This window comes from Perognathus longimembris, chromosome 5 (assembly GCF_023159225.1).
Source record: "Perognathus longimembris pacificus isolate PPM17 chromosome 5, ASM2315922v1, whole genome shotgun sequence".
NCBI classification, from domain to species: domain Eukaryota; kingdom Metazoa; phylum Chordata; class Mammalia; order Rodentia; family Heteromyidae; genus Perognathus; species Perognathus longimembris.
Window position 1 is genome coordinate 80,617,164 of NC_063165.1, and position 26,139 is coordinate 80,643,302.

Here is a 26,139-nt window from a genome sequence, read left to right on the forward strand (position 1 = left end):
CAAAGAGTAGACTAAGATAATAATAATAATAACAATAATAATAATAACAACAACAATAGTAATAAGCTTGAGCGAAGCTCAAGTGGCAGTGAAAGGCAGGAGAAGCGAGGAAAAGAGCTCAGGGTGGCCTTTTGTTCTCGGTGGCCAAAGAAGAGTCAGCGGAAAGAGGAAGAATGATCGAGAGGCGTAGGCCATGAGCTCCAGGTAATTACGCTGTCCTGGAAGCATTTCCCGTCTTGCTTTTCACTCTCCTGGAAGCCGTCTCCTGTCTTGTTTTTTAATCCTCTGAGTCAGGGCCAGCTTTGTCCTGTTGCAATAAGTGCCAATTTCGCGCCCCTAATCAGGGCTCAGAACCAAAGTAGGAGGAAAAGCTAGGCTCTGCCTCTAAGACACTCCTTGGCGAAGTCTCGTGTGGTCAATGTAAAGACTATTTACGTATTGAGGATGGCTCCGGAGGACAGAAAGCAAAGAGGATTTTGTACAAACTAGTATACAAACAAACAAACAGGTACTGTAGCTGTGGCTCCAGTTGTCAGCTGCTTGCCTAGCAAGCTTGAGGGCCTGAGGTGGAACCCCAATAATACCACAACCAAACGCAATGTTTAGGCAAATCTGATTCATGAAGGCTACCGATAAGTATTTGTTGAAAGAAAGGTATGCTAACAACAACAACAACAAAAAGAACTAGGGCTTGGAAGAGTGTATGAGGTTGAGGAGAAAGTGCTAGAGCTCAAAGTTGGCTGCGTGGATGGAGTGGGTGTAGGGGCTGCCTGGACACGGACACGCAGTTTGGAGAGATGGAGCTTGTGCTTTGCTATGGGGCTATACTAATAGAAAGAAGCACCAGTGGACCCGTGCTGGCCGCAGCAGTGTTATTGCTGCTCCTTGTCCATGGTCTTCATAGAGAACTTGTTAGAGAGACATCAAAGGAACTGTAGAAGTGCAAAGTGTTTGTCATTCCAGACAAAGAACAGACTTAATAGAAAGTCCTACCCTGTAAGTGGAGTAATGCTGTGTGTGTGTGTGCGTGCGCACACGTGTGTTGAGAACTATATATATTTATTTCTAGGTGCAATGCACTGTTGGGGTTCAGCTTTGGCCTTGAGGGGGGAAGGGCAAAGGAGAGCTATCCTGAGATGCTGCCCTTCCTCCAGCCCTGGGGCAGTGCGGAAGCAGGCCATACCTCCCTGGGTCCGGAACCAGAAGGGCTGGCTTTGCGACCAGCCCCCCAACCTCTCGCCTGCTACCCCATGTGCTCCCCATTTCGCGGGCTTTGCCCACGGGGTGGTGCTATGCAAGTGACGTTAGCCCATGAGGGCGTCTTAAGACAAGCTCGCCAGCCTATGGCCAGCTCTTGGTCGATCACCCCTTTTCTCGTCACCATTACTATATTAGCTATTAGCCACTCCCTTATTAAATCAGATTTTGCTCTTGAAGCTGTCTCCGAGACTCCGCGTACACCTGGCTTCCTTCGTGGGTAAGGAGGGAGGAAAAGGGATCTCGTTCGGCCACGTGCACCTGAGGTCTTCCTTAGCCCCCCACTCCACCCTGGCCTTGCCTGCGGGTTGGGTGACCAGGGGAGAGGGTGAGAAAGGGAGCACAGAGAATAGAGTAAGCCTGGCATCCCCGTGCCATAGGAGGCGAACCTAGCCCGGCATTGCACAACTCCTTATTTACATTGGCCCATTCTTCCCAAGGTGAGGTGTCTGCAGAGTTGAGATACAGTCTAGGGCAAAGATTGGTGTTGAAGTAGCTGGGCTTGCACACACGAGCACATTGCCCTCTTCTGTTATCATCTGCTCTGGCTTGCCTTTCCTTCTCAGCAGAATGGTCAGCAAACAGAGTTGTAGGACCTGAAGCAGAGGGGGACAGGTGAAATCCATCTTGCATTCTGATGGTTGCATTTTTGTTTGTTTTGTTGGTCATGGGGTTTGAACTCAGAGCCTAGGCACTGTCCATGAGCTGTTTTGTGCTCAAGGCTAGCACATTACCACTTTGGGACATAGCTGCATTTGCAGTCTTTTGGTGGTTAATTGGAGATGAGAGTCTTATAGGCTTTCCTACGTGGGCTGGCTTTGAACAGTGATCCTCAGAGCTCAGCTTCCTGATTAGCTAGGGTTTTAGGCATGAGACACCGCTGCGTGGCCAGCTTGTCTTTTTCTAGCTTGAAGGACCCAGTGTCCTAGGATTCAGGGCTCTTTTACCTCTGTTGAGCACATTTTGTTTTTTTCCTTTTGGCGGTACTGGAGGGGGTTAGTTGAATTCAGAGCTTTGCACCTGCCAGCAGTTGCTCTACCACTTATTCCAGCCCTCCAGGCCTTTAACCTTTGTAATTTTTCTAAGCAGGGTCTTGAGTGTATACCCGGTGGTGTCTTGGAGTCCAGATAATTGTACATACTTGCAGTCCCAACTACTCAGGAAACTGAGACATGAAAATCGCGAGCTCTGCATGTTTGAGACTACCTGGGGTCACATAGCAAGACCCAGACTCAAGAGCAACAAAGTGAGGATTCCGCTGTCATAGAAACAGTGGAGGTGCTGGACTTCCATCTCTCACTCAGCACTAATCAGTGCCTGACACAAAGTGAGTACACCGGGAGAACCGTTGCTCCAACACATGGATTTCATACAGACCCTTAGCACTTCTGAGGAACTTCAGTGTGCCGGTGTGCATTATGTACTTGGAGAAGGGCGATCATTTGCTCAAAATCTAACCCAGAGACCCCCTGCTCTTATTTATTTTTTTGCCAGTCCTGGGCCTTGGACTCAGGGCCTGAGCACTGTCCCTGGCTTCCTTTTGCTCAAGGCTAGCACTCTACCACCTGAGCCACAGTGCCACTTCTGGCTGTTTTCTGTATATGTGGTGCTGGGGAATCGAACCCAGGGCCTCATGTATAAGAGGCAAGCACTCTTACCACTAGGCCATATTCCCAGCCCCCCTGCTCTTATTTTTCACTGAATACCAATGAACATCTCATAAAGCACTCTTCTGCAGAGGAACTGAGTCTGCAAAATTCTGACATAGGTATATTTTTTTTGTAACTTCTCACTATCAATTTTCACAAGGAGAAATCAGGACACAAAATTTAACGACACATAACGTTTTATGGAAGCAAAATCTCTGTAAAGAAATATGTATATAATACAATATATAACATACAGAGATGCATAACATATACATATATAGGATGTTATAGATAATATATTGTCAGCTATAGAATTTGTAAAATTTTAAGTTTGAACTTTTCTTTTAAAAATTGTGTTCTGTGACCACCATGCTATATTATATATATTTATCTGTAGACACATCTGCTTATTGAATTAGCTTTGCTTTTCAATGCTATTTTTTGCATATAAACACTTGATTTTTGTTTCTATGGCACTAGAAAAAATGAAGCTGATTCTTCATGAAAAAGAAAAACAAAACAGACCAACCACCCCCGCAGCTGTTTGTACGCGCACAACTCATGCGTGCTCCCCTGGACAGGAGCCTCGTCAAGCAGGCTCCATCGCTCAGGCCTTTTGTTACTCCTTTTTTTTTTTGTTTTGTTTTGCCAGTCCTGGGGCTTGAACTCAGGGCCTGAGCACTGTCCCTGGCTTCTTTTTGCTCAAGGCTAGCACTCTGCCACCTGAGCCACAGCGCCACCTCTGGCCATTTTCTATATATGTGGTGCTGGGGAAATCGAACCCAGGGCTTCATGTATATGAGGCAAGTACTCTTACCACTAGGCCACATTCCCAGCTCTGCTCAGGCCATTTGTAGTCTAGAAATCTAGGCTGCGTTGGTCTCATATGAGAAGATAAAACACAACACCAGGGGTGCTGCCCATTCAGATGCAATGATATGTAGGCGAGTGCTTTGACTGGGGTGATAAACCAAAAAGCTTATTATTACCAGGAAGGTGGGTATTCCAGCTGGACCCCATAGTAGATGTGGTTAGGAAGCTAGGCACTGCCTGGAATCCTAACTACTCAGGAGAGGGAAATTGGGAGAACTCAAGGGTCTAGATCACCCCCAGCAAAACTCAAGATCCCATTTCCATGAAGTTCCATGGGTCCGATGGCGTGCATCTAGCACCCTAGCGATATCGGCTTGTGATCCCGGCGGTCCTCCGGCATACAAATAAGTGATCCTCCTGCCCCAGTCTCCGGAGTAGCTGGGATTACACGTGTGTACTCACAACTGGCTTGAATCCTGATTTTTTTTTTTTTTTTTTGGTATTGCACTAGCATAACTTGCGGAAGATGCTGGCCAGGTTTTCCTGATCTGCTGTTGGTTTTCTGGCTGCCAGTGCTTGTGGGTTTCTCCCAAGGAAGACACTTCTTCAAGGAGCAGAGCTGTGGCGTTGAAGCAGAGCCGGGAGTGTGGGGTGGGGTTTACCCGTGGGCTGTCAGTGATGCAACGGGAGAGGAAAGAGCAAGTGAACTAAGGCTGAAACAAAAAACAAAACCAGCCTCTCAGGACAACTGAGTCATCTTGCAGAGGAGAGCCCTCGTTTGGAGGAACTGACCGATATCTTAGGAAGCCATACCAGGGTGAGAAGGTTTGTGCCCACGTATGAAGTGTAAGAAGCCTAGAATGTTCTCCAACCACGCAAAACCTATTCCTGAGCATTTGTTTTCAGGGTACTGTGAGCTTAGCCAGAGTGCTGAGGGAACTTTCGAGGCCAGAGTGCCAGCTAGGACAACGTGTGGACACATTGTATCTGCTCCACGTATATGAAATCCTACATCTCACTAATGATCGCAGGCATTATCCGTTACACGGGGTTCAAGAGTTGTATGGCTGCCATTTTGAAAAATGACAATTCCAGAGATAAAGTCACAGAATAACTTAGATTAAGTCATTGAATAATTTCAGGATTTTCTGGATAACTTTTGGAACGACAGGCAGTAGGGGGGGTAAGGGAGGTATAAAATGGATTAGAAGTCTGAGGGGCCGATTAAGTGTATTTCTCAGTTTTCTCCCTGTGGATGTGAAATGACCGTTCATCTCATCTTTATATAACGTTTTATGTATTTTGATGGCATTTCCCCGCCAGCTTCCACTACCCATTTCTCCAGACTGGAAAATGAACTCATTTTCTATTTTTTCCCCAATAATGTTCAGTTTTCCAGCCCATTTGTTATTTTCCTTGATCAAGAGTCCCTTGGTTTATGAAGTTATTTTCAGAAGCCAGATTTTTGTCAAGGTTGTTCAGGTTGGTGCTGCTTGGCATTGATAAAAGACTGTATTCTCCAGGGAGGGGGGGGGGGACAGGAAATGGAAGAAAATAAGGGCAGGGGTAATAGTGTTCCAGAAGAAATGTACTCGTAACCTTACTTATGTAACTGTAACCCCTCTGGCATCACCTTTACAATAAAACAATAAAATAAGATTAAATTAAAAACGGTATTCTCGCTGGGCACTGCTAGCTCATCATGCCTGTCATCTAGCTACTCAGGAGGCTGAGATTTGAGGATCACAGTTCAAAGCCAGCCCAGGCAGGAAAGTCTGTGACACTCTTATCTCCAATTAACCACCAGAAAACTGGAAGTGGCGCTGTGGCTCAAGCCGTAGAGTGCTAGCCTTGAGCAAAGAAGCTCAGGGACAGTGTCCAGGCCCTCAGTTCAAGGCCCACAACTGACAAAAGACAAACAGACAAACAAACCCTGTATTCTCAGAGATTGGTGTCAGGAGAGCCTCAGACTGGAAACTTCGGTTGTGGTGTTCAGAGACAAAAGAACGTGCTTTCATGGGCTAAGTTTGATTTATACACATGAAAGAGATTTTTTTTTTTACCGGTACTGAGATTTGAACTTAGGGACTTTTGCTCTCCCTGCTGGTATTCTACGAACTTGAGCAACACCTCCAGCCTAGTTGTTTTTTCACTAGTTATTTTGGACTTTTCTGTCTGAGCTGACTTTACACTGTGTTCCTGCAGGTGTCAGCTTCCAGAGTCGCTAGGATTACAGGTGTGAGCCATCATCGCCCAGCTCCAGGAGATGAGTTTTGCAGTATCCTAACTTCAATTACTAGGCGGCTGAAATGGAGGAGAGATCAGTGAAGTTAATCAACAACAAGCTGCAGGCCCCAAAGGAAGAGACCGTTTCACATCCTTCCATGTGTGTTAAAACCTTAAAACTCAGTGTTCCGTGCATGCTGAAGTCCCCTTCAGAATGGATCTGAGAGCAGGTAAGAAAGAGAGCTCTCTGCTGTGGTGATGAATCATTGTTGTGTTTCTGTCTTGTCCAGAGTCCTGCCTCATGAAACTCCCTTCCTGAGCAGCAACAGGAAATTCCACCCCCCTGGCCGGCTCCATTCGTGGGTCCACAATTCCCGTGTGTGTGTGTGTGTGTGTGTGTGTGTGTGTGTGTGTGTGTGTGTAGTGTTCTCTTCTTCTTTGTGAGCTCACCAGCTTAGCTTTCATCCAACCAACCCATGCTTATGGTGGCTTCCAGAATGAGCTCCAACCCATGCTTCTGGTGGCTTCCAGAATGAGCTCCAACCCATGCTTCTGGTGGCTTCCAGAATGAGCTCCAACCCATGCTTCCGGTGGCTTCCAGAATGAGCTCCATTCTTCCTCGGTGCATCCTGGGACTTCTCCCAGTGCCATCCACAGGACGTCTTTCCACTGTCTCTCACTTGACTCTGAGCCTTGTGGGGTTTTTCAGTGGCTCCCTTTGAGGAATGAGACTGTATCAGATTTGTTCATGAAAGTTATGAAGTAATGTTGTCTCTGCTGAATAGGTCAGTGTTTTGGAGTTCGCCATCCTTACCTGACACTAAAAGAAAGCAAAAGTTCCCGGGGACTCTTTTCTGTGAAACACCCACTGTTCTCTTCAGACTGCTTCCTCCAAGGCCCGGCTCTGGTTCCCCCTGCTGTTGGCTCTGGAAAGTGAGCCAGCCCTTGGGGAACTGGCTGGTGCTTCAACCATGGCTGGAAGAGAGACAGTAGGGATGGACTGAACGTTGCCCGGTTCCTTTGAACATGAGTTGTGTCGGCCCAGTTGGCTGGCTTAACTCATCACGACACAGGCCAATCAACTAAGTTACATTCACACAGAAGCTCCGCTCCTTCTCACAAAAGTACTTGAAGAAAGCCCAGAGGTGGACACAGCCCCGAAGGCCCAGAGGACTTGAGTTCCTGAGTCATGGCCACCCTCCCCTTAGGAGACAATCAGAAATACTGTCCTTCCCCAAGCCCTGAGACTAACTTCTGCTGTCCAATGTCTAGCTTGCTTCACAAGGTCTTCCTTGGCCTCATCCATCCGCATCTCTCCAGCCTCCTTTCTTCAAATATTGTGGCCACCTTGACCTTTAACATCAGGGACAATGTCCTGCCTTGAAAGCCAAAAGGTTTCCTGAACCCTTCATCGACGTGTATGATTCTACCCTATACAAATACTCTCCCACCCGGTTCTCTCCACAAGTCCCTGAGATCAGGTGAGGTTCCCCAGCGCTGCACTTGTTCACTCTTGTGATTTCTGTGGGTGTGGTGTCCTCCTGGGCCACATGCTTTAAGTCTAGGAACTATTTGCTTTATTTGCCACTTGACCCCCGAGGTGAGCACAATGCTCGGTGCGTAGTAGATACTCAATAAATCGAATGAGTGGCAGCTTGGAAGCAGGGAAGCGTCCCTGGGTATTTTCAGACCAGGTCTCTTGTATCGCAGGGGTGTGACAGGGGCTGATTCGGACAGAGGTTTGATCCTGGGAACATCAGCACAGAGGAACTGGAGTCTGTCTGTATTGGTCCCACAGCAAGAAATCACTGCCTCAATGAGCGGATGGGGAGGAGGGAGAATGGCCGGCAGGCTTGAGGCCTCTGGCTCCTGTGGGGCCTCCTGCAGGGCTGTGCCTGGAAGCCCCCAGAGAGGGAACTTTTGATACCATTGCCCTTCCCCTCCCACCCTCCCCCCCTTGCCTGGCTCCAGGCCAACCAGCAGATCTGTCTCAACTCATCTGTTGAAGTTTCTTTACTCAAATGCCAGCTCTGATTGCAGGTGGAGGATTTTCCCCTCAACGTCAGGGAAAGGACAAAAGAGACCACGGAACTTGGTGCAGCAAGTGGAGAGGGCTCAGCTCCCAGGACAGGAGGCGACTTTCATGGGCCCTGAGGGGCTTTGGGGCATGACTTCGGAGCTACTGAGGGCTGCTCTCTGAGGCTGACCAGAGGATAGAATCAACCAGCAGAACAAACTCCTATTTTGTTCAAGGCTTGGGCTGCTGTCAGGTCCCCTCTGGTGGCCATACCTGTAATCCTAGCTACTCAGGAGGCTGAGATCTGAGGATGGTTTGAAGTCAACCCAGGCAAGGGAGTCCATGAGACTCTTATCTCCAATTAACCAGCAAAAAGCTGGAAGTAAGGTGGTGACTCAAGTGGAACAGTACCCAGACCTCAAGTTCAAGACCCAGCACTGGCATACACAAAACCAGAAGGTGGTAGACTGGGCATCCTGACAGGTGTGTGTGAGGGGCCAGGAGGCTACTGTGGGACCAAACCCTGTCCTGCTCCTCATATTCAAGAGCAAAGCAGGGGTCCCCGGTGTCCTCCGAAGCTGGGCCATCGGGGTCCTCAGTGCCCTCTGGGGCTGTGCTCTCTGTCTGAGAGTACTTTAGTCACCTTGGCCTGGCTGTGTAATCTCAGGCGAGTTTCCCCAAAGCTCTTTACCTCTATTTCCTCCTATGAACCCATCCCAGACGGAGAAGTCCCTAGCTGTCTGCAGTTACAGAAAATGCTAGTGCAAGCTTCACCTGTGAAACCAGAAGACTGCACTTGGTGATCTCCAGAAAACTTTGCCAACTGAAGCTCATACCCTGGCTCCTGTTCAGATCCTGACGGTATGAGCTGGTTATTCTCAAGGCCATGAACGGTACCTGGGACAACTCGGGGCTTCCAAAGTGCCTAGGGCAGTGCCAGCAGAAAGATGGAGCACCCCGGAATGCGTGGGCCCCGAATCCTGCACTGTGGCACGAAGGCTGGAGACGGAGTGAGTTCAAAGTTGGAAAGAAATGGTTCTGTCGAGAAAACGCCGCCCCACGCCCATCCACGTCCCGACGGTTGACGGTCAGCGAGCTCTCGGGGGGCTTTGGTCAGCACATCGTCCTTGGGCCGGGGAGGTTACATTCCCCTCACCTTTTGCAATCTCGTGGCTCCTCTCACACCAGAGGCCTTGTTGAAGCAATCGGATCGGGTCCATCTCCCTCGAGCCGCACCCCCAAAGCCTCACCGCTGCCCGGGGAGGGAAAGCCAAACTCCTCAGGGTGGAAAAGGAGTCTTGGCTTCCTTCCCAGCTGTCCCCCACACAGTCCACTCCGTGGGCTCTGTCCTTCTAACAGCTTCTAGAACTTGCTCTTTCTGACTTGATCACTTGGACCTGCCATTTCCTATGGTGAACACTTCCCCCGGGCAGTTGCTACTTTCTGCCTCCTCCGCACGTTGCAGCCCCAGGGCTATTCTTGGGAGGCTGTGTGTACTGTATTCCTCCGCAGGTAACCATAGGAATGCCAGCCTCGAACCCTGCCCACGCTAGACAAGCGCTCACTCCGTCACTGGGCCGCATCTCCAGCCGGCACGTTAGTATTAGGTTTCTCTCCAAGCAATCTGCAATTGCCCTTTACAGTGCATTGGAGAAAAGCGCTCTAACCTCAATTGGTTTTGTTTTGTTTCTTGTATGATGCGTGTCTTGTTCAGGGGGAACGTGAGCGCATAGGTCTGCTCACACGGTGGGGCCTGAGCCTCCTGTGGTACCCGCCGTCCAGTGCACGCTGGAGCATGAGGTATCAGCCAGTGTTTGTTGAATGAATGATTGAATGAGTGTCATTTAATCCTCCAGAGCAAGACTGTTTCCTTACATTGTGTCTCTCATGTTAGTAAGGGAAGAGATGCTGATTTGGAGGCAAAGGTGGCTTATTTCTTCAGCTGTATCGTTTCCCCTCCCCTCCCTTCCAGTCAGCACACGCAGGCCCTGCAGAGGACAAAGGGAACAGAACCTCTTCTGCCTTTCCTGCTTTTCACCCACTCCCATTCCCACCCATTTTCCCCTGCCCCACTCCAGCGAGAGCCCGAATTGAGTGGTCCCTTCTCCCACTGCAATCATCCATCTTCCTTTGCTAGAACAAAAACACCTGAAGCCAAGTGTTGGTGTTCTTTTTTTTTTTTTTAAAGAGAGATTTATGTAACTCATAGGTTTGGCAGCTCCAAGAGTGGGCAACCCCACTGATTGGGCCTCAGCGAGGGGCTGTGGTAGATGTCATTAGAGTAACAGTATAGCCTGAACAGTTGCGCTGTGAGCCAGAAACAAGAGGGGCTCAGGGTCAAGGCCATTCTTTTATGACAGCGGATTCCTCCAAGAACCAACACGCCCCTCGAGGGCAGCCATTGCTCCCTGGCAAGGCCGTGACCATCTTGCTGGGTTCAATGACCCCGCCCATGGCAGGTGCGCTTCGTTGAGCCTCTACTATTAATGTGAGCCGTTGCCAAGGTGTCTAATGAGTTCGTGTCGCATAGTCATATGAAGTCATGGTGAGCGGAGGCAGCTGCAGAGGACGATCCTTGGTTTGCTTTCTCATCACTCCAATTTTCAAGGTCAGCTCCGCTCCTTAGACGGAATGTTTGTCTCCCGTCAGATTCCTGTGCTGCAGCTCTAACCTTCAGGGCCGTGGCAGGTCATAGTAGGGTTTTGGGGCTATGCAAATGGTATCCTTATGAACAGGGCTAGGGACCTGACAGAAGGGTGACTCCTGGTCCACTTGCAGCCCTGCAAGAATGCATGGAGAAGCTTGCAGGCCCATGTCCTGAAGCAAGTCCTCAAGTCTGGCCACACGGCCCCTGATCTCACACTTTGGGCATCTAGTGAGCAGTACCGTTTCAGCAGGCTGTGCGCTAAGAGAGGGAGTATTTTCTCGTCTATTCCTGCTCTGTCACCTCCCCTCCCCCCATCTGTGTGTGTGTGTGTGTGTGTGTGTGTGTGTGTGTAGTTATGTATGTAAAATTTCCCTCTCTCACCAGGCACTGGTGGCTTAGGCCTGTAATCCTAGCTACTCAAGAGGCTGAGATCTGAGCCTGGGCAGGAAAGTCTGTGAGACTCTTCTCTTCAGTTAACCACCAGAAAACCAGAAGTGATGCTGTGGCTCAAGTGATACAGTGCTAGCCTTGAGCTGAAGAGATCGGGGACAGGGCCTAGGCCCAGAGTTCAAGCCCCACGACCAACTGAAAAAACTTTCCCTCTCTTTCCCTTTTATACGAATTCATGTCATTGAATTTAAAGCATACCCAGATAGTTCAGGATAGTCTCATTTCCATATCTGTAACTCAATCCCATCTTCTGAGACCCTTTTCTGAACTCCAGAAACTCTCACTAGGTTCTAAGAATGAGGATTTGCAGCTACCACCGAGGCCTGTCAAATATGGTATGATAACACTAAGTTTAGCTGCATTAGAAAAGTTGGACAAGTCCACTTTTCCATATAGATAGTGAAATGATAAGCAAACAACAACTCTGTTTACTTCTAGTTTGAAGACCTTCTATTTTTCCTCTTTTCCTTCTTTGCCTCATCTGCATTCTGCCCTCCTCCTCTTCCTAGCGTTGCTCTCATTTTCCTATCTTGTAAAAAATTTGTGTCCATCCTTTTCCAACTGTGAAGTCCAATGCTCTTACTGTATTTGCGTAGTTAGGCAGCCACCATCCCCATATTGATTTTAGACCATTTCATGATGTTATAATAAAACTGTCTGCCTCACAGCTGTTGGCCTTCGGTCCTCTGACCCTAACGAAGCAACGACTAGCTTGCCTACCCTGGAAATTCAGGTAGGTGAACTCATGCTCTGTGTGGCCTTTCGAATCTGCACTCTTCTCTTAGTGTCTTTCCAAGGATTACCCATGACATCGCATGTATCAGTATTTTTTTTTTTATTTTGAGAAACCAACACTAACCTAGCATTTACCATGTTAACCACTTGGAAGTGTACAATTCAGAGACATTAAACACATCCACAATATCGTATAATCACTGCTATGTTTCTGTTTAAAGCTTCCATGGTCACTCCTTAAATGGCACTCACTAAGTAAGGATGGGAGGAGGGGAAGGTCCAGGCTATCAGCGATGTGCCCTGGAAAGGACTGGAAGAGACTGGCCACCTCTTCTTGAGCACCACTTTCCTTTCCCCATGGGGTGAGTGGTTAGTTACACACACACACACACACACACACACACACACACACACACACACACACACCGTGTCCACCATGGTGCTCTGCCTTCCTACAGCCCCCTGCACTGCAGACCAGCCAAACAAACCTTTCCTTCTCGCAAGTGGATGACACTGGTATTTGTTTTACAGTAGTAAAGAGCGAATGAACACAATAAGTATGTATAGATATGTGCACCTACGTCCAGACGTGACTGACTGCATGCTTTGCGCAAATGCGGCTGATGGCGTGCTTTGTGCACACGTGGCTAACTGCATGCCGCACGCAAATCTCCTTGACACGACAACACGGATGTGCAAGACCCAGAGACCGAACTCATACAAGAAAATGATGTAAAGGTCAGTAAAACAAGACAAAAGGAGCAACGTTCTAACGCTCCTACACTGGTGGTACTGACCACTTAAAGAGGGGAGGATGGAGAGAGTTGGTTCCAAAGCCAGGTGGGTTCAGGTGCAGACTCCCTCGCCATCCTCCTGGGGCTTATTCAGGCCAGGTGCCGTGGCTCACGCCTGTCATCCTAGCTACTCAGGAGGCTGAGATCTGAGGAGCACGGTGTGAAGCCAGTTCAAGCAGGAAACTTCGTGAGACTTTTATCACCAAGTAACTACCAAAAAGCTGGAAGTGGAGCTTTGGCTCAAGTGGCAAAACACCAACCTTGAGTGAAAATGCTGCAGAACAGACTTTCAGGCCCTGAGATCACGTCCTAGGACTGGCACAAAGAAAAAGAAGAAAGACAGAAAGAAGGGAGGGGGAGGGGGGAGATAATCTTCTGGGAAATGAACCGGGAATCCTCCGGAATGGAAATGTCAGACCCGGAAATGTCTCCAGGAGCTTTTGTTAAGTAGAACAAAACACATTGGCTACCCTGTTATACATGAACAAACCAAACATTTCTGTTTAACTAGGCATGCACAAGCATATACAGAAGCTGCAGCAATGCCCTGAGTTCAAGCTTCAGCTCTACAAAACTAAGGAAGGAAGGGAGAGAGAGAGCGAGAGAGAGAGAGAGAGAGAGAGAGAGAGAGAGAGAGAGAGAGAGAGAGAGAGAGAGAGAGAGAGAGATCTTTTTGATTTTGGAATGCTTCCGTGGAAGAGAACTTGACCGTATCTACTGAATGACAAATGAAACCCATCTCTAGGTTGTTTGTAATTCAGCAGAGGTAGACATGAACAGAGAATGAGCTAAACAAAGCTCTGCCAGTAAGGGAATGCAATGAGCCATAATCTTCAAGATACGTTCCATAATAAAAACAAAAAGCCATTGCCCATATCGTGTGTGTGTGTGTGTGTGTGTGTGTGTGTGTGTATGTGTGCTGTCTGACACAGATGTCGGCTCGGGTAGGCCTCCATGGCGACTTGCCCAAGGAGAGTAGCAGAGCTGGGGCAGCTCCTAGTCAGGGCTCCAGAGTCCCAGGCTCCCTCCGCCTCTCTCACCCGGGTTCCTGGAGGAGAGCAAGGCAGGCAGTTAGGCTCTGCCCGGGGGAGACCCTGAGGACCAGCACAGACGTGAGGTTGGTGGTGGCTCCCACCTGAGCCGAGGCTGGGCTGTGTGATTCCACTGCGGCCCTGGCCCTGCGCCTCTGGAAGAGGAGAAAGCTGTGGCCCTTGGGTACAGGCAGCCTGACAGCCTGGTGACAACGGAATCAACCACATGCCAAGCGTCAGCCGTGAGTTTCCGGCTCAGATACCTAGATAAGTGGTAGGACTGTTTGTCGAGATGTAGAAGATTCTACGGCACATATCATGAGAATAGGCTGGGACTTCTGAACTTTCAAAGAAACTTCTAGAAGCAAGTGGGAAAGCTAGTCTTAGAACAGGAAAGAGCTCAACAATGGATTGAGGACTCTGGGGTCATCCAGGATGGGCGGAGGCCAGCTGTGAAATGACCTCTCTTAGGGTCCACTGACGCCCCCCCCCCCACCACCACCAAGTGATTTCTAGGGTTTCTTATTTGAAAGCCACAAGTAGGAACTTCGCATGGTGTGTCACCTCAACCAAACGCCCCGGGAAGGAAAAGTGAAATCACTTGGATGCTCAGGTACCAAACCGAACCCTTTGTGCAGAGGCTTCTGCCTTACTTCCCTGCTTTCCATGTGTGCGGGGGGAATTAAACAGCCCTTCCTTTTACGAGGAACCTCTTTCTCTTATGACAGGGACTTCCCTCTGAGGACTGACGGCCACTTGAGAACGTGAACGTATCCAGAGACCTCACAACAGAAGCAACCACACAAACCCTTCCATTGTTGTCTGTCTGCCTGAAAGAGTCTTCCTGACAATCCTCCCTCAAACCTTTTCTGGGCAATTCAGTCACCGAGAACACCAAATTCGCAGTGAATCTGGGGAGGACTTCCTGTCCACCAGACACCCCGTCAGTCAGTGACCAAGCTGGGAACGAGAAAGCACCGGATCTGGTTCTCGGCACGGCGACTCTGAATGAGCCAACTGGTCAGCTGTGTGTGCTACCAGGCCTATTTCCCATGATTCTAAGGAACACAGGGACTAGGAGGAGAAAGAAACACCGTGTGTGTGTGTGTGTGTGTGTGTGTGTGTGTGTGTGTGTACATATATGTGTTGGTACTGAGGCTTGAACTCAGGGCTTCTTAGTTTTACTTGGCTTTTTTCCTCAAGGCTGGTGCTCTACTGCCTGAACTATACCTCGGATTCTGCCTTTTTTGGTGGTTAACTGAAGATAAGAGTCTTACAGACTTTTTCTGCCTGGTTTAGCTTTGAACCACAAACATATAGATAGATATGATATGATACACATAGATAGATATGATACAATATAGATAAATATGATATAGATAGATAGATGGAGAGACAGACAGATAGATATGATGGTCAGATTGCTCTAGCATTTAATTCCATTGTTCACATTTACATTTAGAGACCACACTTCACTGAGTATCTCCATTAGATGGAAACATAACACATTTACCAAATTCTGGAAAGGCTTTTATTTGTGATTCTTTTATTATTATTATTATTATTTGTGATTCTTTAGCAGAGGCTAGAGCTTCCCCGTCTTGGACGTGGAGAAGCATGTGCCGTCAAGTGTTTCGGGGCAGCTCTGCTTGGCTTGGGGGGACCCCCCCCGCCGGGTGTGGCCACACACGTGACTTGTGGATCACGGAGAGCAGCAAGCGGTGGGAATGCCCTTCTCGGCCCCTCTGCGTCCATTTCCTGTTCTTCTTCCTTGTAATTAGCAAGCCTTAGATGTACGAGAGGGGGATTTCATGGTGACATTTCCACGCGCAGCGCAGACAATGGATTACAATCAATCACTCCCACTCTATCCTTCCATTTCCCTTTCTGCAGCATAAAATTCACACAGCCTTGCTTTTCCTTATTCTTAGGGAAAATTCTGAGCGCGTATGAGATAATGAAATACTGCAAAAAAAAAAAAAAAAAAGGGCTAAATTATTTCCTGGGGCGGGGGGCAAGTTGAACACCTCTGGGAAGTTTCAATAACTTTTTCAAGCTAAAAGGATACTGGCTAGTGCCCTGAAGAGTGTAAATGAAAAGCGTTCATATCCCTCTCCCTGCCATGTCCTTCGGCTTCGCTGTCGCCATGGACCTGACCAGCAAGTCCTAAACAGCATGCCGGGGTTGGCATGAAAAGGATCCAACTCTCGTTCAAGGTTGAGTTCAAGGTTCAGCTTCTGATGTTGAACAAAAAATCCCCCAAAGCAACAATAACAACAACAAACATACCGAAAGACAAAAAATTAAAACCGTGAGTGTAAGAAGCTTAAGTTCTCCCCCCAAACTGCCGTGTGAACAGGTGACCTAGTCCCGGGGACACCCAGGAAGGGTTCTGGTGGTTACCCATCGGGGTGGGTGGTGATGTGGTGTGTGCCCGCCACTTGTCCCTGGAAGCCCCGTGAAGCGCCGCCATCTTCATTTCCTATACATTCTTATCCTGAAAAGACAGGGCAATGAAGTGATATCAACAGACACGCGAGTGGTGAGAAACGAGGGCCAGGGCATCTGTGTAAGACGATACGGAACGCCAGTCTCTTCATGATCTCTCCCGGTTGCTCCCGTTTCGCTACTACTTGGTGCCACTTGCTAGGTTGAAAATGGAGGAACACAGATAAAGGAACTTCTCTGCTCTCACTGAATAAGCCATGTTGGACAGGAGGGAACAGTGGAAGCAGGGGGTAGACAGCAAGATCTACTTAAGGCAGACTGCGGTGGCACTTCAAAGCAAAGCTTGGTGGCCCTGGTGATACTCTGGTGCTCGAGGATCACCTCTAGCACCGCTTTTTGGGGTTGTTTTGGAGATGGGGTCTTGAGGGCTTTTCTGCCCAGGTTGGCTTTGAACTGCACTTCTCTAGGTTTGGCCTCCCAAGCAGCCAGGATTATTATAGGCACGAACCTCTGGCCTGCAGTGGTAGACATGTTTTATGGAGCTCTTTCTTAAAACAACTCCTCATTGGGAGCCAATGCAATCTAGGGAAAACATGATTAATAGAAGAACTGTATTCTTCTGCTTAGTCCAGTTCTTAAGAGAAGCCTTGCACAGCCAGTGAATGCAGGTGACACAGGGACTCGTAACCACTTCGTGGTGGCTTCCTAAGTCAGACTCGAACTCCTGATCCTCCCTTATTGGCCTTACCCAATGGACTCCATCATGGGCCCAGGAGGCCCAGGTGAGCGTGAACTGGGGGTGACCATGCGTTCTGTTCTTGGAAAGGTGAGGTAGCCCAGAGATTTGGCTTCCATCTTAGGATGTGACATGGACGCTACTTTGCTACGCCATGCATTCCAGCAGAAGACAATCCTTGCATGCACTGGGAATAACTTGTGAACTTCTTACATGGCTCTTCTTTTGGGGTAGTTTGGGGACCTTAGGCTCAGGGGCCTTGGGCTTCCTAGGCAGGCACTCTACCAGGTGAGCTATGTCCCCAGAGCTCTTTTTGCCTTGCCTACTTTTGAGAAAGGGTCTCACTTTTCACTCAGTCCAGCTTAGACTGTAATCCTCCTATTTATGAGTCCCACATATCTAAGATTTCAAGCACGTGTGTGTGCACATACACAGCTCATTAAGATGTGGTTTTGCTAACTTTTTAACTAAGCTGGACTTGAATCTTGATTCTCCTCTTCCCTACTTCCCCCTACAGCTGAGATTACAGGTATGCACCACTGCACCTGGCCTGAGCTTCTTGTTTTCTTTGAAACTCAAATTTCTAGAAAGGTTAGGTGCATACACTGGACTCCTGCTTGGCTTCCTGAAATAGGAAAATTAGGCAATTCTGTTTCTCAGTGGCAGGTTAACAGCCCAGACACTCTCTAGCTCTTAGATGATACTGGGACTCAGAAATCTTTTTTGTAGTCAGGTGCCCGAAGCTCACACACTTGTAATCTTAGCTTTCCGTACAGAAGGCTGAGATCTGAGGACGACAGTTTGAGGGTAGCAAGGGCAGGGATGTCTGTGAACTCTTATCTCCAATTAATCACCTATATATATCATATCATTATCTATCATCTAATCTATCATCTATCTTGTAAACTGCTTTGTTAAATGGCAACTTCTTTGTACTTAAAGACTCTCTCTCTCTCTAGAAGTTGAGTTGTGGCTCAAGTGGTAGAGGCAGAGTGCTGACCTGGAGGGGGGAAATAAAAAAAGCTCCAGGACAGCTCTCAAACCCTGAGTGTAAACCCCACACACCCTGGACTGGCGTAAGTGCTCCATCATTTGAGCTCCGCCTCCAGCCCTGTAGTTTATTAATATTAGAGACAGAGTCTTGCAACTATTAGTGCCTACATGCTGACTTCAAACTCTCAATCCTCCTGTCTCTTGAAGAGCAGAGATTATAGGTGTGTACCGACACTCTTGGTTCTGTAGCCCTGAGTTCTTGATAACGAGCATCATTTAGAAAGTGATACATACACACGTGTACTTAAAGGAAGTGGGCATTTTACTTTTTATTTTAGTGGACTTGAGAGGGCATTCCTAGTACAGTATTGACAAAGCAGGTATGCAAATCAGGGGACAGAGAGAGAGAGAGAGAAAGAGAGGGAATTTTCAATTTAGACAAAGAAAGATAATTTATCTAGGGCCCTTCCCTTTTCCTGCAAGGGGGGGGGTACTCTTTCTTTTGAAATTATATTTTGATTATCCTTAAGTAGTTGTACAAATGGGGTTACCTTTCGATATGATTCTTTCTTGTAAGTGAACGAAAAACTTCAAGTGCGTACTTGAAGGGTGCCATTCAAAACTTTTACCACTTTTACAAGTTGTTGACGATGCCTGTTCCCTGCAAGCCACGTTGATTTCTGTACCTCGTGTCCCTTTTGCCTCCCTATGACCTACCAACTGCATGCACACACCGCAATGACGCAGCCCCTTCAAGACGTCCCTGCGCTGGCCAGCATGGCTGCTTTGCTGCCGCTCTGAGTTTCGCTGGGCCCCCTGTGCACAGTGCAGCCCCGCTCCTGGCCCCTGCGGATGGGCGGAAGGCAGGCTGGCCCACGGAGACCGGAGCCCAGTCACCAACAGCACTGCTGGGGAGGAGGGCAGGCCTGGGGCAAGGCTGCTCGGGTCTGCTGGTGTCCTCCAGGTCCTAAGGCAGCAATCCACTCTCCCCGTTTCTCACAGTTGGCTATGTTTCCTGGCAGAACTCTCCCCAAACACCGGGGCCAAGGGGTGACACTGGCTGGGAACTCCATTTCACTCCCACTCTTGGTGTAGCCAGAACTTCACGCAGATGGGCTCATTACCCATGTGGGCCGCCCACCCCCCTGGTCCCTCCACAGGCCTTACTTCCTGAAAAACAGAATCGCCGGCCAGACAGGGCTGACGCAGGCTCTGTTCTCAGGGTGATTTGCATGGGAGATGGGACACAGATTTTAAGAGCAGGGACAAAATCCTTCACTAGAAAGAGGAAACACTTGCTTTGTGATGAGCAGGAAGGGCTTTCTCTGGGGTGTCAGCGAATGCCTGCCCGTCCCCAGCCCCTTGAATCCTCCCGTCTAGAGTGCGGGGAAGATGAAGAATATGGACGTGTTCAAATGCCATCTCCAATACAAGGGGATGTACTGTGGCCACCCAAGCCCCCTCACAATGAGGACACATCTGGAGAGACTGTGACTTCTCTAGAGAAATACATCCGAAAGGAGTTTCAGAAAACCAGACTATTCCCAGACGTGCCTAGGTCTTGCCAATGTCACCATACATAAGCCTCAATAGTTCCTGAAAAGCCCCACAAGGAAACTGGGTTATTGACTAGGGAGGAGAACCTAGTTGTAAAATAACCCCCACAAAAATCTGAGTGCCTGGAGGGTGGAAATAAAATCAGTCCTCTCCCTTGCTCTTTTATATCATGGAGCAGCAGAATGGAATCAGTCGTTTTTCCAAGAAGAGCAATAGGAGCTGCATTATTCCTTCTGAGGTGTTTCCCCCCTCCCCCCAGCTCTTTTTAAATGAAAAGCCTTTCTGATTCTCACTCCAAAATTAGCCTGATGCTTCCATTTTAAACAGCTGAGCCATTGGTTCATAAATTATTTAATATATACTTAATTTATACAGATAACTGACTATAAGCTTCAGTGAAAATATCCAGGAAAACTCATTAGCCATCAACCTATCTCATCATGAGTGTACCCTATCTTATTTAGATAAGATAAATGAGCAGCAGTGGGAAAGGTAATTGTCTTAGATCATCAGAATTCAGCGAGGATTGCAGAAACATGAAGCCGGGGCCTTCACAAAGGGTTCTGTATCACTTGACAAATATTTGGGCTGACAGTATTATCTTAAAAATCTTTCTTTGTGTTTATATCAGAATTTTTTGAAGCTGGGTTCCGGTGGCTCATGCCTCTAATCCTAGCTACTCAGGAGGCAAAGATCTGAGGACTGAGGTTTGAAGCCAACTTGGGCAGAAAAGGTCTGTTAAGCTCTTACCTGCAATCAACCAACAAAAAGCTGGAACCAAAGGTATGCCTCAAGTGGTAGAGCACCAGTGTTGAGTGAAGAAGCCAAGCAAGAGTGTGAGGCCTTGAGTACAAGGTCCGGTGCTGGCATCAACACTAACAAATAAAATATTAGTTATAACAACTCTCCTGATTTCTGCCCTAGTGGCTAGAGGAAAAGGTGGTGTAGGCAACGGGATTTCAAATGAACTGAAGGGGTCCTAGAACCAAAAAAAGGGAGTCACTGAAACAGATAGGACCCACTGCAGCATTTTGGTGAAGCAAAACAGGGTTTGGCTGGTGATGGAACTCAGTGGTAAAATGCTTGCCAAATACGCACAACGCTCTGGGCTCTATATCTACATCTATCTATCTATCTATCTATCTATCTATCTATCATCTACCTATCACCTACCTGGCCATTAGCGCATTAGATCTCTTTTCTGAACTCTACTTATTGAGAAACAAATCTGTAAGTCTAACACTTTCTGACACCCATGAAAGTGATAACAATTCTAGAAATAGCAACAAATGGTCCTGGTAACAGTGAAGGCCAGCTCTGTTCATGTGGTGAATTTGGCAAATGGAGCTTTGACAGATTACTAGGGTCTAACAAGACTAGTGGTTGTTGTTCAAGAACATTCTAGAACATTCGAGCTTGTGGCAGTAACAGAAATTATGGCTTTCGTATTACTGATCTTAGGCTTCCTCTCTTTTTCTCTCACCCCTTTTCCTGTCTCTCTTTCTCCCCCTGCCCTTGTCCCCTCCCTCTCCTTTCTCTCTCATCCTCCCTTCCTCTCTCTCTCTCCCCCCCGCTCTGTCCCCCCACCCCCCAGCCCTGGCAATCGCTTACTTCTCATCTAGAGTCACTGCTTTGCTCACCACTAGTCACTACAGCTCCTTGGCGGGCAGTTTAGTTGTGCAGGGGGTAAAGGGCCAGGAAACACAGCCAGTCATTCTGTGAGTGAGCAAGAAGACGTGGGCTATGAAACAAAGTTTTAATCTTTATTATACATATTTATACATAAAACTTTCAAGGAAGCCTCTGAATTCAACATTGTTAATAACAGCACATTGAGAAATGAACTTCGGATCGTCAACATTCACAAAATGTTGAGCACTGGTTGGGATGGCGTCGTCGGGAGAGCTCTAACGTCACGAGGAGGCAGGCATGGACGCGTCACGTAGCACCATCGTTCACAGGCCCTGAAAACTACGGGGGGGGAGGGGAGGGGGGCGTGGAAGCCGTCGGCGGGAAGAACACTGCTCCAACTTAAAATCTCCAAACCCATAAAAAAAATCAAGTGTGAAGACTACCCTCTTGGACTAACCACGATTCGCGATGGTGTTAAGTACTGTACAGTTGGGTTGGTTTGTTTTTGTAACAATATTTTATTAAAATGCCCGATATTAAGTGGCACGAGTAAAAAAAAAAAATTAAAATAAATTAAGAAGCAAAGGCCGATCACTGAACAGGAAGCTTCAGACATTACCATGACAAACACTGATATTTGTTTGTTTCTGCGTCACCTTTAGCAATGGCATTATTTTTTTTTTTAACAATCACAGAAGCAAAATAAATTCTAGCTCGTCCTCCGGGTGGCCGGCTTCGCTTCACTTGGCAGGCATTTTCTCTGCCAGGTGCTTCTGCTGACTCTCGGCGTGTCTGTAAAATTCACAGAAATTCAGCGCTCAGAAAAGGGAGCCGACAGCACTCTCCAACGTGAAGTTCAGAGTGGAAGACAGGAGGACCGAGAAAAAACACTTTTCCCACACTGGTTTTTATTTTTCTATGATTTCTTTATGTAGTAAGCCACGCGATTAACCTGAGGGTTATAGACATCACTATCTCGAAGAAGAAAAGCACATTTAAACATGGAAAGAGTAGCTGGGTGCAGAGGCCCCACGCCTGTCACCCTATATACTCAAGGGGGCTGAGATCTGAGGAGAGCGGTTTGAAGCCAGCCCAGGCAGGGAAGTTCTTGAGACTCCAATTAAATCACAGAAAAAAATCTGGAAGTGCCGCTGTGGCTCAAAGAGGTCGAGTGCTTAGTCTTGAGTGAAAAAAGCTCAGAGACAGTGCCCAAGCCCTGAGTTCAAGCCCCAAGACCGGTCCCCCTAATCATCCTCCGCCCCGCCCGCTAAACAATGGCAAGAGGTGGAGTATAGGGCACACTTTTATCAGTAAGTATTTCATATTCCAGACACTCGCCCTCATGAAGGGGATTTGGTAGCAAGCAAAGACAGCAAGGTCTTTGTTTTTCTTGAGTAACACAGTCCAATGAAGAGACAGGGAAGGAAGGGTGGATAAAGAAGGGCAAAGAAACAAAGCAATGGTACGGGCGGGGGCAGGCGCTCCAGCCGTGCAGCCTTTGTCTAGGATGTGGGGGTCTTGGGTTATATCCCAGAACTGTGAAAAAACAACTGCTAAAAAAAGTCACAACCAGGATTGGTGACCAAGAGACCTGGTCTAAGGACACACAGGTAGACAGAATCTTCGTATTAACTATGGCTCCTGACAGCTCAGTGATCTCACATGCGCTAACAGAAGGTAATGTCCAATGAAGCTCGGCTTTGGTGAGTGGAAAGACTTCCAGATTGCCTATGTTTTTCCTCCTCTGGCAAGGGCAGATCTGTGCCAGCGAGGCTGGGGCCGGGGTGGGGGGTGACCTCAAAGCTGGCCAGCCCACCAGCTGGACAGTGTGGACCAAGAGAATGTAGAAATCTGTGGAAGGCTCCCTGCCCACAGGATGGTAGCAGGTGAAGGCTGTAGAAACACAAAGGTCTTGAAGGACAATTTTAGGAAATGGCAAATGTGGCAAGAGAGAAACATCCAAGGCTGGGGTTTCTTGCTGCCTTGAAGGGTTGAGGGGCTGTCTGTGTGTGCACCCTGGATTTGGGGAGTCAGAGATGTCAAGTTCCACTCCTTGGGTTTATGCAGTGTCTCAATTCCGTTGTGCAAGGCAGACAAACCACAAATCCTTTCAGAAGAGGGAAGTACTGGCAGCATCCTTGCCACAGAGAGCAGCCCACAAATAAATGACTGCATTCAGCTCTCAACAAAGACCCTTAGGGGTGCGGGGAGACGAGCCCAAGCTCTCCATTCCCTAACAAATCATCCTCTGTTCATGCGTACAGGGAAGATAGCAGAGATCATTGTCATAAGGCAGCTCTCTGCCTCACCTATACAACTTTACCTCAAGAAATAGTTTGATTCCACTGTGGCTAATTAAATAGCTTTAATACGCATGTATGCATACATGAGCACATACACACATATAAGCAAACATTTATCAAGGCATTTGCCGAGAAGGAAAGAAAAGTAGACGAGCAAACTCTTTGGAAAGTACTAAGAGCTGAGTATTCAGTTGAAATATACAGAGTTGAATTTCATTAAAATTTTTAAACAAAGGAAGGAAAGGATTTCACTCCACAAAATGACAGGGTTCTCACCATCAATGTATATTAAAGGCCTTTGTAAGATTTGTTTTAGGCGATGATTGTTTTTATCAATAATCATACATACTGAGGGCCTACTGTGTGTCTGGCAGGCTCGTCTGATACCCTAGACTGCGAAACTACGATTCTGGGGAAAACAGCAATGAACAAAAATGGTGTGTCACCTGTGCTTTCAGGGAGGAGCTTTGATACAAAGCGCCGCGAGACAGCGGACAAGCCCAACACGTGACTGGGCTCCACGTGGGGCGGGCGGGCTGCTGCCCGGATCAGGAAGAAGAGGCTGCTAGCTGAGCCCTGGCCACCAGAACCTGGTTGCATAACAGCTGCCACCGTGGGTGGCTCTGTGACACCCACCGTGGGAAACACCAGCATGAGCCCCATGGGGCCATTCCCCAGTAGTCAGCCCTTCAGGATAAGGCCCTCCTAGGCCAGGAGTGTTGCTCTGATTTGGGTGGAGGTGGAGGAAGTCCCAGAGCATGGATGCTCCAATGCCAGGAGTAGGGAGGTGCGCAGGAACGATGGATTAAAAGGAAGCTCCTTGGTGGTCAGGGAGCTTGTCCTCATAGGATCTTGTAAGCTGGTGTTTTTTTTTTTAAATTTAGATTCGCACTAGAATGACCTGGAAGGTCACAGAATAATAAAACCAGAAACTCCCGAGGGTGGGGCTCAGGCATCAGCATTCTGGAGAGCTTTCCGGGTGGTTCCAATGAGCAGCCAAAGTAGAGACCCATTGATCTGAGTCTAGAGTGGCAGGAAAAGGAGAGCCCTTGCTGTCTCCCTCAGCCTTCTGAGATCTCCACTGCTCAGAGGAATGTCCCCGTATCCTCTAGTCCTCCCTGGACCAAAGTCACTTCTCTGCGGCAGGAGATGGCTGGCTCCTCCCAACAAGTGGGGGTGGGGGGGGGGGGCACACCATGTCCCATGTGCCTACAGGAATGCTTCCATTCAAAGTCCCCTTGCAGTGCGTGACTCCTCTTCCTGAACCTCATGATCCTGTCTATCCTGTTTCTCATGGCCACACTACCTGACAGGTGTGAAAACACACAGTGCAAACTAAGGATCAGCCGAATGCAGTAAGAGATGGGAGGAGCCCCTCCTCGCACCCCTTAACAAGGAGTGTCATTCTGTTTGGAGGTGCAGAGAAAAAGTCTCTGCTATCTCAGACGGAGTGGAAGAGTTCAGAATTGTGTGTGTGTGTTGTATCTCACAAATGACTTTGTATCATCAGCACTTACAGGCAAATTCTGAGGCTAATAAAAGAGGGAGCCTTGATTTTCCAGTTGCTGTAGTTCCCGAATACACCTGTAGGTGGCACTAGTATTATTTTAGTGTTCTAGTTCAGATGCAGGTTGTTAATACGCTCAACACAGAAGGCCTATTAGTATTTCTTTTTGTTATTATTATTTGGTGAGGGATAAGCCAATGTATTTAAAATATACAAAACAGCACAATCTATGGGTCTTTGAAAAGGAACCACACCGTATTTAGTTTGCTTACAAAAGCCACAGCATCATTACAACTTCACTAAGATGAGGACCCGGAGGAGAATGCTGTCACTATGTGGGGTGGCTCTGGATTATGGGGTTGGTTTTTTTGTTGTTGACCACGGGGTTTTGACCTCAGATGCCCGGGCGTGGTCCCTGAGCTTTTTGGTCCAAAGCTAGTGCGCTATCATTTTGAGTCTAAGTGCCACTTCTGGATTTCTGGTGGTTAATTGAAGATAAGTCTCACAGACTTTTCCTTCCCCAGGCTGGCTTTGAACGGTGACCCTCAGATCGCAGCCCCTTGAGCAGCTAGGATTACAGGCATGAGCCACGGGCACCTGGCTTGTGGTTGAATTCTTATGTGACTGTGTCTGTCTGTGTGCTTTCTTGGGGTGCCTTCTACTCTCTGAATAACACTACTGGGATTAATAATTGTCTCTTGGTTTAGAGATGTCGTGTGGACTGTCTCAGAAAAGGAAACTTGAAATCATAGGAACATGGGCAGTTTTTCATGCACTTAATATACATGATCTCTAATGCATACACATGGTGTATAGTGTATATGCATGACAATGAGCCGGACACTCCTGATCAGCATTCGCCTGGTTTCTTTGCTCTTTGGGGAGGCACAAGTCTCTTCTTTAAAGAGAGGAGACTGGAGCTAGACCCACTCAGAAGCTCAGATCCTGGAACTGCCCGGTGGCAAGAACCATCTGGCGGCACCAAAGCTGTGGAGAGATGCCAGGCTCCGACTTCCCAGGCAGGGCAGAGACCATCAAAAGCTGGGGTCCCGACACCCAGCGTCACTTTGAGAGGCCGCCATTGTGGGATTCACTCCAGTAAAGAGTGGCTAAGGACTAGCTCCCCGGAGGACCGCCCGCCCCAGTGGGTAAAGACTTAAGTGATGGTGTAAGAAGTGCTAAGATACTGAGTATTCCTCACTAGGAGGGCGTGGCAGGTGATCATGAGTGCATTTGGTCAGGAGGACTTCAGCGGGGTAAAGGTAGGCATGTCGGTGACAGAGAGAGAAGTTCTCTAGGCCTCTTTGTTAAATTTTGGACCACCCCCCGCTTCCTTCCTTCTCC

The 26,139-nt window shown here is 48.1% G+C and overlaps 1 protein-coding gene across 3 annotated transcripts in view; it reads right to left on the reverse strand.

The window, feature by feature from the left end:
• Window positions 1-21,095: 21,095 nt before the first annotated feature.
• Window positions 21,096-26,139, reverse strand: part of Schip1 (schwannomin interacting protein 1) — a 103,213-nt gene continuing 98,169 nt past the window's right edge. For all 3 annotated transcript variants that reach the window (XM_048347192.1, XM_048347194.1, XM_048347193.1), the window contains one exon: window positions 21,096-21,777. In XM_048347192.1, coding sequence (XP_048203149.1) covers window positions 21,726-21,777 — 52 coding nt within the window. In that variant the 3' untranslated portion in view covers window positions 21,096-21,725. The remainder of the gene's footprint in view (window positions 21,778-26,139) is intronic.